Source organism: Cnephaeus nilssonii, assembly GCF_951640355.1.
Source record: "Cnephaeus nilssonii genome assembly, chromosome: 5".
NCBI lineage: Eukaryota > Metazoa > Chordata > Mammalia > Chiroptera > Vespertilionidae > Cnephaeus > Cnephaeus nilssonii.
The window spans coordinates 89,378,801-89,392,618 of record NC_137076.1 but is presented as its reverse complement, the minus strand read 5'-3'; the positions used below and the strand labels follow the sequence as shown (position 1 = coordinate 89,392,618).

Genomic DNA, 13,818 nt, shown 5'->3' with positions numbered 1-13,818 from the left:
AGGGTTTGTATAATTTAGATTAAGATAGCAGGCATAACATTGTTTCTTTAAAGGTTAAGAAAAGACTATGGTTAAGGTGGCTAGAAGACAGTTGCCTGAGAGGGAACTGACTGAAAAGGATCACGGGAACTGGTTAGGGTGAGAAAAATGCATGTGTTAAGGTGACAGTTATATGTATATGACTTCTCAAACTGAACCTTTACATTCTATGATCTTACTGTTTGTAAAGTACACCTCAAAAATTCTTTTAAAAATTTTTTTAAAAAACCTTCCACGTTTAAAAAAAAATCCTGACTTTTTTTTTTCTTTGGGGGGGAGGGTACATGTAGAAGAGGGTATGGGGGGATAAATGGTGATGGGAAAAAATAAGGAAAAAAAAGATAGCATTGGGCATGTGTCAATAAAGCCATTTTTGCATGTGATATTAAAAAAACCCTGAAGACATCACAAAATGTATTGAAATAATTAAGATTACTGGACCACTAACAGCATCAGTGACTACAAAATGTTTAGGGAAGTTCTTAGGTAATCTAAGATCATACACCTAAAGTTTTGCAAATATTCATCTCTATTTAATCACCATTCTCAGTAAAAAAGAAATGCAGAAAATGTCTATAGACTCAAAAGATCTGAGTCTATACAGAGAGACTCTATCCTAATTAGAAAAATTCTATTTGTTTAATCATCTCTGAAATCTTCATCGTTGTTTCTGGCCCAAACATAAAACATAAGCTATGAAAAATATGTGAACTAATGTCACATCTCCTGAATAAAGTCACTAATCTCACTCTTGTTCGTCATAACTCTCAATTCTATCAAATCTAAAATAATGAAAGTAAACAGACTCAAATGGATTCATCTCAGAAAAGCTGGTGTTTTGCCAATCACTGATTCATTGTGACAATTATAAACTATTAATGAAAACCCACGTTAAAAAGTTCCAACATTCTCCCTCATTTACTAAACACTCCTAAAACACCGTGTCCTTTTAAAAGAGGTTTTATAAATTTATACAACTATGGAGTCTGGCTTTTCCTAACATAACAGCATATACCCATCAGTGGAAAGATTATTGGTTAGACCAGTGGTCGGCAAACTGCGGCTTGAGAGCCACATGCGGCTCTTTGGCCCCTTGAGTGTGGTTCTTCCACAAAATACCACGGCCTGGGCGAGTCTATTTTGAAAAAGTGGCGTTAGAAGAAGTTTAAAAAATTTGACTCTCAAATTTCAATCGTTGTACTGTTGATATTTGGCTCTGTTGATTAATGAGTTTGCCGACCACTGGGTTAGACTATGATGCATGTATCAAAATCAGGAGTAGGAAACATCTTACTATTGCAATCCCCTGGCTGAAGACTTCCTAAAAGAAGCCATTCTCCCAAGAAACAGTAAGTTCGTTAAACAAACATTCCAAATAATTCCAATGTTGGAGAAACCAAGATGGCGGCATAGGTTAAACACCTAACCTACAGCCGGGCACAACAATATCAAAAACACAACTAAAAGTCAAAACGGACATCATCCAGAACCACAGGAAAGCTGGCTGACCAAATAATTCCAATGTGGAGATCACTCCCTTATTACACTGCTTTCAGAGCAACAGGATAGATCATTCTTAGGAATATTATTTTTATTATTTATTTTTTAAATGTCTTTGATTTTAGAGAGAAACATATAGGATGTCAGCCCAAAATTTTATTTTAGAGAGGAACATTGATGTGAGAGAAACATCCGTCAGTTACCTCCCACATGCATCCCTACCAGGGACCGAATCCACAATATGTTGTCTGTGTATATTTTACACAGACAACAAAGTACAGTGATTGCCAGAGAGAAAGGGGGTGAGAAGAAGAGGATAAAGGGGGGATAAATGGTGATGGAAGGAGACTTGATCTTTAATGTGAACACAATATATAACATATTATAGAATTGAACACTTGGTACCTATATAATTTTATTAACCAACTAGACTCTAGTTACTAGAGGCTTGGTGCATGAAATTCATGCACGGGGGGGGGGGGGGGGGGGGGCGTGTCCCCCGTCAGCCCAACCTGCACCCTCTCCAATCAGGGACCACACAATCCTGGACTACTGGCTCCTAATCTCTCACCTGCCTGTCTGCCTGTTCACTCCTAACTGCCCCCCCCCCCACGCCGGCCTGATCGCCCCTAACTGCCCACCCTGCTGGCCAACTGCCCCCTCCCTGCTGGCCTGGTCGCTCCTAACTGCCCCCCCCCACTGGCCTGGTCACCTCTTACTGCCCCCCTCTGCCAGCCTGGTCACCCCTAACTGCCCCCCCACCGGCCTGGCCACCCCCAACTGCCCCAACCCCACCAGCCTGGTCACCCCTAACTGTCCTCCCCTGCTGGCCTGATCGCCCCACGCAGCCTGCTGTTCATTCCTTTGGTTGTCCCTCACTAACCCCCCTGCCGGCCTGGTCATAAGCAGCCATCTTGTGAGGGTTAATTTGCATATTACCTCTTTATTATATAGGATGTCAGCCCAATATGTTCAATAAGAATTTTAAATAATAATGATAATAATAATATTCCTGCCCTGACCCATGTGGCTCAATTGGTTGAACATTGTCCCATACACTTAAAGGGCACATGCCCTGGTTGTGGGTTCAGTCCCTGGTAGGGATGTGTGTGGGAGGTAACGGACAGATGTTTCTCTCACATCAATGTTCCTCTCTAAAATCAAATAAAGACATATTTTAAAAATAAATAAAATAGCAAAATTGCAGACATATGTCATAGCAGTATCTTTACAGACACAGATCCTAGGGCAAGAGAGACTAAGGAGAAAATAAACAAATGGGACTACATCAAAATAAAAAGCTTCTGCCCTGGCCAGTTTGGCTCAGTGGATAAAGCGTTGGCCTGAGGACTCAGGGGTCCCGGGTTCGATTCCAGTCAGGGGCATGTACCTTGGTTACGGGCACATACCCAGTGGGGAGTGTGCGGGAGGCAGCTGATCAATGTTTCTCTCTCATCGATGTTTCTAACTCTATCCCTCTCCCTTCCTCTCTGTAAACAATCAATAAAATATATTTAAAAATAAAAAAATTTTAAAAAGCTTCTGCACATCAACAAGCCCTAACCAGTTTGGCTCAGTGGATAGAGCGTCGGCCTGCAGACTGAAGAGTCCCGGGTTCAATTCTGGTGAGGGACATGTACCTTGGTTGTGGACACATCCACAGTAGGGGGTGTGCAGGAAGCAGCTGATCGATGTTTCTCTCTCATTTATGTTTCTAACTCTCTATCCCTCTCCCTTCCTCTCTGTAAAAAAATCAATAAAATATATTTAAAAAAAAAAAAAGAAACCATCAACAAAACAACAAGAAAGCCCACTGCATGAGAAAACATATTGGCCAGTGTTATTTCCAATAAGGGTTTAATCTCCAACATTTACAGGGAACTCATACAACTTAACAAAAGGAAGATAAACAATCCAATCAAAAAATAGGCAAAGGACCTAAATAGACACTTTTCGAAAGAGGACATTCAGAAAGCCAAGAGACACATGAAAACATGCTCAAAGTCACTAATCATCCAAGACATACAAATCAAAACAACAATGAGGTACCACCTCACACCTGTCAGAAGGACTATCATCAACAAATGACCAGTTCTGGAGAGGATGCGGAGAAAAAGGAACCCTCCTTCACTGCTGGTGGAAATGCAGACTGGTGTAGCCATTGTGGAAAACAGTATGATGTTTCCTCAAAAATGAAACTGCCATATGACTCAGTAATACCACTTCTAGGAATATATCCCAAGAAAACAGAAACACCAATCAGAAAGAATATATGCACCCCTATGTTCATAGCAGCACAATTCACCATAGCTAAGATCTGGAAACAGCCTAAATGCCCATCAGCAGATGAGTGGATTAGAAAACTATGGTACATTTACACAATGGAATACTATGCTGTTATAAAGAAGGAATTCTTACCATTTGCAGCAGCATGGATGGAACTGGAGAGCATTATGCTAAGTGAAATAGGCCAGGCAGTGAAAGAAAAATACCACATGATCTCACTCATTTATGGATAATAAAGAACATTATAACCTGATGAATAAAAAGATAGATACAGAGGCAGAGAATCATCGAACAGACTGTCAAATTATAGCTGGAAGGCTGGGGAGTGTTGGGGGTTGGAGGAAGGCAATGGACACAAGACATTGGGGGGATGGAGTGAAGACATGTGCCAGGGGGTAGGGGAGGCCAGGGCAAGGTCAATGGGGGAAAAAAGGAGACATATATATGTACTACTATTTGTAATACTTTAAACAATAAAATAAAATGTAAATAAATAAAATAATAATAATATTCCTAAGAAGGATATAAACTGAAATCATTATAGACTAGAAAGATCAGAGATGAAAGAAACAGGACGTGGGAAGAATAAAAGGAAGAGAAGTGGATCATTTTTCACTAAAGGAAGTTCACTTTCCACTAATTTTATATCTAAGTTTTAATATTCCCATTATTTGTGAATGTCATGATATCTCAAAATTACTCAATGAAAAGGGACAGGAAATATATATATTTTTAAATATTATACTTTCCCTCAAAATATTTTTCTGGAAATACTAAAAAGGTGCTAGGTTAGGAAAAGGGAATAGTTCTTTACCCCAAGAACTAAAGACAAAATTGACCACTTAGAAATGATTAAGAGAAGTAAAACATGACAAAACTTGGAAATTGAGTGCTCTATTTTAAAAATAGTAAATGAGTATTGGAAATACCACAACAGGTACCCCCAAACTTTCTTTAATGCTTTCACTGGGGAAAATCCTCAACTCCATTCACTAGCTGTGCTCATGGACTAGTAACTTGCTATCTGTGCCCCTCAGTTTTTTCATCTGTAAAATTAAAATCCTAATTATAAGAATTGTCTGGTAGACAGTAAGCACTGAATGTTAGCTTTTAGTACTATTAATATTATAATTATTAACTATGATAAAAGAAAGCATTTCTATATCCCATCCTTTTCTGTCACTTATAAGACAATTTATTTAAGTATTCTGCTAGCAAAATAAAAATGTAGATGTCATCTATGAGAAGAATTTTTGTAATGTATCCTGAAATACAGAAGCCCAAACATTCAATGTAAAACTTGACCTTTTTAGAAAACTTTTAGGGTGACTTTATGACTGCAGTGGTCTACCCATACTAATGCTATGTAGAAAGACTTGTCTGTGTGCCCACAGAATATAACTGTCCAGTCAAACTGTAAATCTAAAACTAAATCAAGTACACATCTTAATATCTTAACTTTTAAAACATGCATCTTGGAACTACAGTAGTTTTAGGTATGTTTAAGCCCTGTTAGGTATAAAAATTTCTGCTCTCTTTAAAAAAATTAACATTAGCCCTAGCAGTTTTGGCTCAGTGGACGGAGCATCAACCTGCGGACTGAAGGGTCCCAGTTTCAATTGAGCCCCTGTCAGGGCATGTGGGGGAGGCAACCAATCGATGTGTCTCTGTCTCTCCCCCTCCCTTACACTCATTCTAAAAAAAAAAAAATCAATGGAAAAATATCCTCAGGTGAGGCTTAACAAAAAAAAAAAAAAAAAAAAAAAATATTAACATTAAGTTTTACTTTTCTGTTAAACACTGCTAAATAATTTATTCTTATGCTAGGAAAATTAGTTTGCTGAATAAAATTAGTATTTCTGAAACAATGTTTACTCATCATAGTCATCAGGAATATTTCCCTTGAGAAAAACTACTAGAAAATATGTGAAAATGTTTATCTCATTTTATTCCAAATACTAGAGGCCCGGTGCACGAAATTCGTGCACTGGAGGGGGAGGGGGTCCCCCCCCCTCAGCCCAGCCTGGACCCTCTCACAGTACAGGATGCCCTCAGGGGATGTCCGACTGCAATGAGGCAGGAGAGGCTCCCACCACCGCTCACCACCCATGAGCCTGGCTTCTGGGTGAGCAGGGCTCCCCCTGTGGGAGCACACTGACCACCAGGGGGCAGCTCCTACATTGAGCCTCTGCCCCCTTGGTGGTCAGTGGGCATCATGGCGACCTGTCATTCTGCCGCTTGGTCAATTTGCATATTAGCCTTTTATTATATAGGATTAGCAACTTAAAACCTCTGAGCACTGACCACTTTCTTTTTAGAGGTGAGGGCAGTGGAGGAATATTATATTATAGATTAGTCCATACAAAAATTACATTTAAAAAAACACGAGACGTGCTCTAGCCCATTTTGCCCAGTGTATAGAGTACTGGCCTGCGGTCTGAAGGGTCCTGGGTTCGATTTCAGTCAAGGACACATGCCGGGGTTACAGTCCGATCCCCAGTAGGGGGCATGCAGGAGGCAACCAATCAATGATTCTCTCTCATCATTGATGTTCCTCCCTTCCTCTCTGAAATCAATTTAAAAAAATATTTTTTTTAAAAGTGTCAGAATCATAAAAGACAAAGGAAAGACAGAAACTGTCACAGACCAGAGAAGACAAACTAAGGAGACATGAGGATTAAATGCAATGTGGTGTCCTAGATTGGATCGGGGAAATGAAAGGTGACATTAGTGGGGAAAAAAATAAGGAAATCCAAATAAGGTCAATGATTTAGTTAGTAGTATTTTACTAATATCAATTTCTTAGTTTTGATAAGTGTACCATGATTATGTAAGATGTTAACATTAGGGAAGCTAGACAAAGGCTATATAAGATGTCTCTAGCCATGGCTGGTGTGGCTCAGTGGATTGGAGCATTATCAGTACACTTAAAGATTGCAGGTTCAATCCCAGGTCAGAGCACATATGGAAGGCAGCCCATCGAAGCCCACATTAAAAACAGATCCTGTAAATACACATATCCTCAGGTGAGGATTTTTTTTTAAAAAAAGATGTCTCTACATTACATTCCAACTCTCATATAAATTTAAAATTTATCTATCTCAAAAACAACTTTTCCTGAAAGATAAAAACTTCAAGACAGAAATTAGAAAACATAACATGCACTAGCTTTTCGTGGTTTTTAACATCCCTTTCCCATTTCAAAATTAAAAGTTAAGTCACTGTGTTTAAAGTTAAGCAACTATATATTCTTTCTTATCAAGAAGAAAAGATACTTTATAGTTACTATTAATGCTTTACCTATGAAATTCCTAAAAACATAAACTTCCTAGCCTTTAGATCATACAGCATAGGGGGATACACTCCAGGAAACCCTAAGAGCAAGCTCACAAATGTGGTGTGTACTTGAGGCACAGCCTAGGACAGGTAAGTGTCACACTCACGCCATCTTGATTCTGAATCCTTCAGGGTTTTTCTTTGAATAGCTAGATACACCACAAGCTTAACAAAATAGTTTAGACAACTATTTGAATATCAAATTATCAGTTCTCTTTTTAAGTAAAAACATAGGCAAATCTAAGAAATGTGAAAGCAATTTTAAAACATGTAAAGGGCCATACAAATATACAATGCTGTTATATATTCATAGCCACTTAAGTTAACAGCCACCAAGGATGACATACCTACAAAATGTGCCCCATCCAGGATGCCTGCTTTCTTTTTCTGAACCATCTAATATTTTTTAAATACCTCAATAGCACACAGGCTAAACAGCTAAGCAATATTATGAGATTGGCCGAGGACAGAAGGGGAAATCTATCATATAAAGACCTTACTTACTGCCCTAGCTGGTTTGGCTCAGTGGATAGAGCCAACTGAAGGGTTCCAGGTTCGATTTTGGTCAGAGGCACATGGCCCAGATTGCAAGCTCAACCCCCAGTAGGGGGTGTGCAGGAGAGGCAGCCGATTAGTGATTCAGTGATTCTCTCTCCCCATTGATGTTTCAATCTCTCTCCCCCTCCCTTCCTCTCTGAAATCAATAAAAGTATATTACCAAAAAAATAAGAACTTACTAAAGCCACAGCCTTTTTTCATATTTACTTTCTGCTTTATAAAACCCACTCATCATGTGTCAATTATTCCTAGCTCTTCACCATTATCACCTGGCTTGCAATTTAGCTTTTCCAATCAAGGCCAGACAAGGTGTCCAATAATACTTAAAATAAAAAATTTAAAGTAAACAGAAAGCTTATTTTTGAGATTTAAAAACATAAACCTGCCTACCAGTTCTGGCCCAGTGGATAGAGTGTCAGCCCATGGACTGAAGGGTCCCAGGTTCGATTCCGGTCAAGGGCACATACTTCAGTTGCAGATTCAATTCCTGGCCCGGGTTGGGGCACCTGCAGGAGGCAACCAATCGGTTTTTTCTCTCTTTCTCTCCCCCTCCATTCCACTCTCTCTAAAAACCAATGGAAAAATATTCTCAGGTGAGGATTAACAAAAAAATAAAAGTGACAACATAAACCTGGTTAACTGCCACAGTGTGATCACGAACTATAAGTGAGATTACAGTTGCTCAATGTAAATTTAACTCCATGGCTGGAAGGACATTATTGCACGAAAGGTTTTGCCCACTAGATGTTAAGAACTGACTAGCCAGAGGAGAAAAGAGCAGTTTGGTGTGTTTTTTTGTAGCCTACCTACTCTGACAATTATCTCCCTTTGTAAAGTCAATTAAGTTTTGTGCAAAGCAGTCTTTTTCTTTAAGATATTTTTTAAAAAAAAAAAAGATTTTTTTTAAATGTTCTTTTTGGAAGTGATTTCCTTTTGAATTTATTATTTTTTTTAATTGATTTCAGAGAGCGAGGGAGAGGGAGAGAAAGATAGAAACATCAATGAGGAGAGAGAATAGAATCATTGATCTTCTGCACATATGCCCTTGACCAGAATTGAACCCAGGACCTTTCAGTCCACAGGCCAACCCTCTATTCACTGGGCCAAAGAGCTAGGGCTCTTTAAGATTTTTTAATTGATTTTTAGACAGAGAGAGAAACATCGATGTGAGAGCAAAACATCAATCAGCTGCCTCCTGTCTGCCCCCCTAGCAGGGATAGAGCTGAAACTGGAGCATGTGTCCTCACCAGGAATGGAAATGGTAACCCTTCAGTGCACAGGGCAACGCCTAACCAACTGAGCCACACCAGCCAGAGCTCCAAAGCAGTCTTAAAGCACAACTAAATGAACATACAATGCATATATAAATTCTGAAATATTAACTTTAATATATATTTGCTGCCGAAACCGGTTTGGCTCAGTGGATAGAGCGTCGGCCTGCGGACTCAGGGGTCCCAGGTTCGATTCCGGTCAAGAGCATGTACCTCGGTTGCAGGCACATCCCCAGTGGGGGGTGTGCAGGAGGCAGCTGATCGATGTTTCTCTCTCATCGATGTTTCTAGCTCTCTAACCCTCTCTCTTCCTCTCTGTAAAAAATCAATAAAATATATTTTTAAAAAATTTTAAAAAAAGAAACTAAAATATATATATATATATATATATATATATATATATATATATATATATATATACTAGAGGCCCAGTGCATGATTGAATCATGCACGTGTAGGGTCCCCTACACGCTTTCGCTTTAGATCACAGGGGAGCTGGGTGCCTGTCTGCTGGTGCACCAGGCCTTTCAGAAGCCTCCGGCGCGGCGAAGGCTTCTGAAAGGCCTGGTGCCTGAGTGGACAGGCACCCAGCTCCCACGCTTTTGCTTTCGATCACGGGGTAGCTGGGTGCCTGTCCGCTGGTGCACCAGGCCTTTCAGAACCCTCTGGCGCGGCGAAGGCTTCTGAAAGGCCTGGTGCCTGAGCGGACAGGCACCCAGCTCCCCCGCTTTTGATGGTCCTCGGTGGGACGTGAGCTCGCTGCCCCAGAGGCCCCTTCTGTGCCGCAGCACAGCCATGGCGCAGACGCTGAGCTTGAGCCGCCGCTGGCGACGCGAGCTCAGCGTCCCGCAGGCCCAATCAGCCACCCCAGCCACCCCGAGTCCCGCCCCCCCGCGCCTCCTGGCCAATCGTGGGCATAGCGAAGGTACGGTCAATTTGCATATTTGTCTATTATTAGGTAGGATTTGCTGAAAGGTCAAGTGAGTCATTTTATTAAACTGGCAAAAAGAAAAAAATTATTTAGGTCACAAATTCAGGCTTTATATTAAATTTCATCTTTTAATTAAACATTTCCTTATCCATCCTAAAAGCCATATACAATTCAAAAACCTGTAAGACGCCCTAGCTGGTTTGGCTCAGTGGATAGAGCATCGGCCTGCGGACTGAAGTGTCCTGGGTTCAATTCCAGTCAAGGCACATGCCCAAGTTGCAGGCTCCATCCTCAGTGGGGGATGTGCAGGAGGATTCTCTCTCTTCATTTATGTTTCTATCTCTCTCTCTCTCTCCCTCACTCTTCCTCTCTGAAATCAATAAATATTAAAAAAAATAAAAGAACAAATGATTAAAAAAAAAACAGTAAGAATTTAAAGCTAACCTCTGCCCTTTATTTTCTATTCAAAGTACTAAAACAAGTAAAATAAAATAATGTAAATTACAAAAAAACTGCTGCAAAGTAGGTCACCAACATTTCCACATCTCCTGATGTTCCTTAGCAGACTGTCAGCTGAGAACTGCAAACTGAATTAAATAAAGAACAAAGAACTGCCTACTTTTCTACCAGTTAAAAGAGGCACAAAAGCTTATATTGAAAGGGTTTAACAATAACAAAAGTAACCTCTGACTTGGCTGGGAATCAAGGTGGCACCTAAGTCTTGCATTATTACAATTTTTCTTCAAAAATCACTTGTTCTTGATAAATGAATGCACACGAGATCAGCTAGGCTACCAATTTGGGAAATAACAGTTTTCATATTCCTGCTGAACTGATAACCATTTGCCTGAGGCCAAGAACAGGGGTTTTTTTTTTTCCTTAAAAGAAGAATTTGAAGGGGAAAGTAACAAAAATTTTCCCCAATTAATGCATAAGATAATTTCATTGATGTGTCTTACCTCAAGCAGTAATAAAATTAGCTGGACTCAAACTCAGTTTAAATGTAGGTCATGAGTGTTTTAACATTTGCTAACTTAAAATGCTAATTCAATAGTTAACGGGTGTCTAATCGCAGGTAAGTGGCACTGCTACAGGAAGGCAAGTTCCAAGTAAAACAATGTTATATTCTAAGGCAATCTGTTATTTATGGCAACACCAACATACCTACAGCTTTTCAATACAAAATTTCGATCCTATATTTGCTGCTACTTTCTGTTAAGAAACATGGGAAGTATTGAGTAAATGGACACACTTACAAATATTAAGCTTCCTGATAGTTTTTAAATATACTTACAAGGATTAAATTATGTGTTCTCTCTGATTGCAAAAAAATCAAGACCAATCGTAAATAGTGTCCATATACTCAAAACAGGTACATTTCTTTTTAAAAAAAAAGTTGAAAGTCATCCCAATCAAAATTCAAAAGGATTAAGTCTCAAAACTTTTACTGTACTTTTTATCTCAAGTAGAGACATCTGTGGTGTAATGATGGACCTGCAACACAGGAACATTTATTATTTCATGAAGCCAGGGAGTATACTGGCTTTCAAAAAACTAAAATATAACTTTACTAGAAAAATATACACTCAAGTCTTTGAAAGTGTCTTCTATGTCTGCATATACACAGGAGCCTAAGAGTAAATGCTAAATAATGAACTGAATGCGGATAGGCTGTCATCCGCAAACGATCCCAACTACCAACAAAGGTGAAGATTTCCCACACACCTCAGTCACCCCTAATTTACCTAGCATAAGCTCCACAGAGGTCAGATTTACACTGTAACTGAGCACCCTCCTTCCCATTCCTATTTCAAGTTTTAACCCACACATGCTGGCGAGGTCTGAAACACATGGCTCTGAACCTCATTTTCTTCGATTATATAAAACGAGGAAGTTAAGCTATGTTCTCGAAGGTCTTTCTCCAAAGTATGCTCCGATTTTTTTTTTTTTAAGAGAGAAATGATTCAGGGTCTAATATCAGAGCCTAACTTCCTGCTGGCGGGAATTTCCCATCATCACGCTGTGAGTTTCAAATCAGACGAGGAACACTGTCCATGTTCCCTTGCACTTATTCGTTTCATCGGATACTTTTCCCAGGAGCTTTGAGGGCAGCACACCCATCGGCTACCTACGCGAATACAAACAGAAAGGAAGCCCAAACGCTTTCTCTTCCTTTGTCTTCAGCCCACGTCCAACCCTGGTCTCCCTGGAAGCCCAGGACTGGCTCGAGTACCAATGCCGCTGCAGCCTTCGCAGCAGGGCTTTCCGGGGCGGATGCCGTCCCCAGGGGACTACCAGGTCTCTGGGGGCCAAGGTGCCCTGGGGCCACCTAGGACGCTGGAATACAGAATAAAATAGGCTCGGGGACTAGGAGTCAGGCAACCTGGGTGCAAACGAGCACCTGCCCCCTTACCGTCTGCATGCCTCGGACCATGTCACACACCGCGGGACCTCCGAGTCCGCTGTAAAATGAGGAAAATCATCGAACCTACCTCCCCAGGCCGTGGGAGTCAACGAGAGGCACACAAGTGGCTCAACACAGTGCCTGGCACACAATAAGGGCTGGGAAAGAATTCGTTATTACCACTCATTACCCATGCATGCACCCACTGCTCCCCCTTAACTCCCTGGAAAACCAAAAAGCAGCACTTCTGCTTCCCGGTCGCAAAATCCTTTTCTTATCGCACTTTCGTGACGCTCCCACCCCCGAATAAAAGCCTCCTCTGGCCCAGGCCACGCTGGAGCCCCCTCGCCAGCGGAGGAAAGACCAGCTGGCGCGTGGGGAGGCGGGCGGGAAATGCGGGCGAACCCTCGAGATCGCCCTGGGACCCCGGGCGGCGGCCGCGGCTCGCTCTCGCCCCGCGTGGCAGTTGGGCGCGGCACGCGCACGCGGCGGACACGGCCACGCGCGCCGGCCCGGCGGGGGGGGGGAAGGGGAACGGAGGGGCGGAGAGCCTCCGCGCGCCCGTGCGCCCGCCTGCGGCCGTTGAAGGGGGGGGCGCGCCTCACACAGGCGCCGCTCGGTCTTCTCCTCCCTCTCACAACCGCTGCCGCTCTTCCTCGACCCCGGGCCGCACAGCGCCGCCCATACCCCGGCGTACCTGCGCGGCTGAGACGGAGAGGAACAAGCTTTGCGCCACTGCTCGGAGGAAGGAGAAAAAGCCCTCGCGCAACTGCGTCCGCACACGCGTGCTCCGTCGCCGGTCTATATAACCGCGACGCAGCCTAACTTGTTGCGGCCAGGTCCGGCTGGCTGGCGACCAATCCCGACTGCGTCCTCTGGGCTCCTCGAGCAGCAATTGGATATCGACTCAGGGTGAAGGCGTGACTCTTGATTGGCTTTGACTCATGCCTATGAGACTGTGAGGATCTCGTTTCCCTAGTAACGGATTGGCATAGAGAGGGACCAATTACTTAAAGGGAAGGTGGAAAGGAGGGGGGGAAGTTTTTTGACCGATGCCCACAATGGCCAATAAATGCTTGGGGCCGCTCCCATTCGTTGAAACGTCTTACCCTGGGCGGAGATCCGTTTTCCATTGCAGGAGCGGTTGCTCCACAAGGTGGGGCCCGTGTACTTTGGGGAAGTAAACCCCAAGCAACTAGGAGGTGGGAACGAGGGAGGCCGAGGAAGGCCTCGGCCAATCGCAACGCAAGAAAGGGCTGATTGACACGGGGGTTGGACTCCACCGTGGAGAACGAGCCCTAGGGCCGCCGTGCCTTCAGGGGCGGTTCTGAGCCTCTCCAGTCCGGGGCGGGGTCCTTTTTCCTTCTTTCCCTCCCTTGTTAGATCCGGCCCCTGCGGCCCCTCTCCCGCCTTTTCGGCTGATCGGTACCAGGGAAACCAAGTGGTAAACTTTCCCCTTGTTTGTTTCTTCTGATGGCAACTTTTTATTTCCA

The 13,818-nt window shown here is 42.5% G+C and overlaps 1 protein-coding gene across 2 annotated transcripts in view; it reads right to left on the bottom strand.

The window, feature by feature from the left end:
• The window catches only part of G3BP1 (G3BP stress granule assembly factor 1), a 44,897-nt gene extending 31,744 nt beyond the window's left edge, over positions 1-13,153 (bottom strand). The window contains exon 1 of one of the 2 annotated variants that reach the window (XM_079770140.1): positions 13,023-13,153. Coding sequence is in view for 1 of the 2 variants with exons in the window: in XM_079770139.1 (XP_079626265.1) it covers positions 12,335-12,355 (21 nt within the window). In the remaining variant the exon portion in view is untranslated. Of the gene's footprint in view, positions 1-12,334; positions 12,503-13,022 lie in introns of those variants that run through there. The other variant, XM_079770139.1, reaches the window with a different exon arrangement.
• Positions 13,154-13,818: the final 665 nt, after the last annotated feature.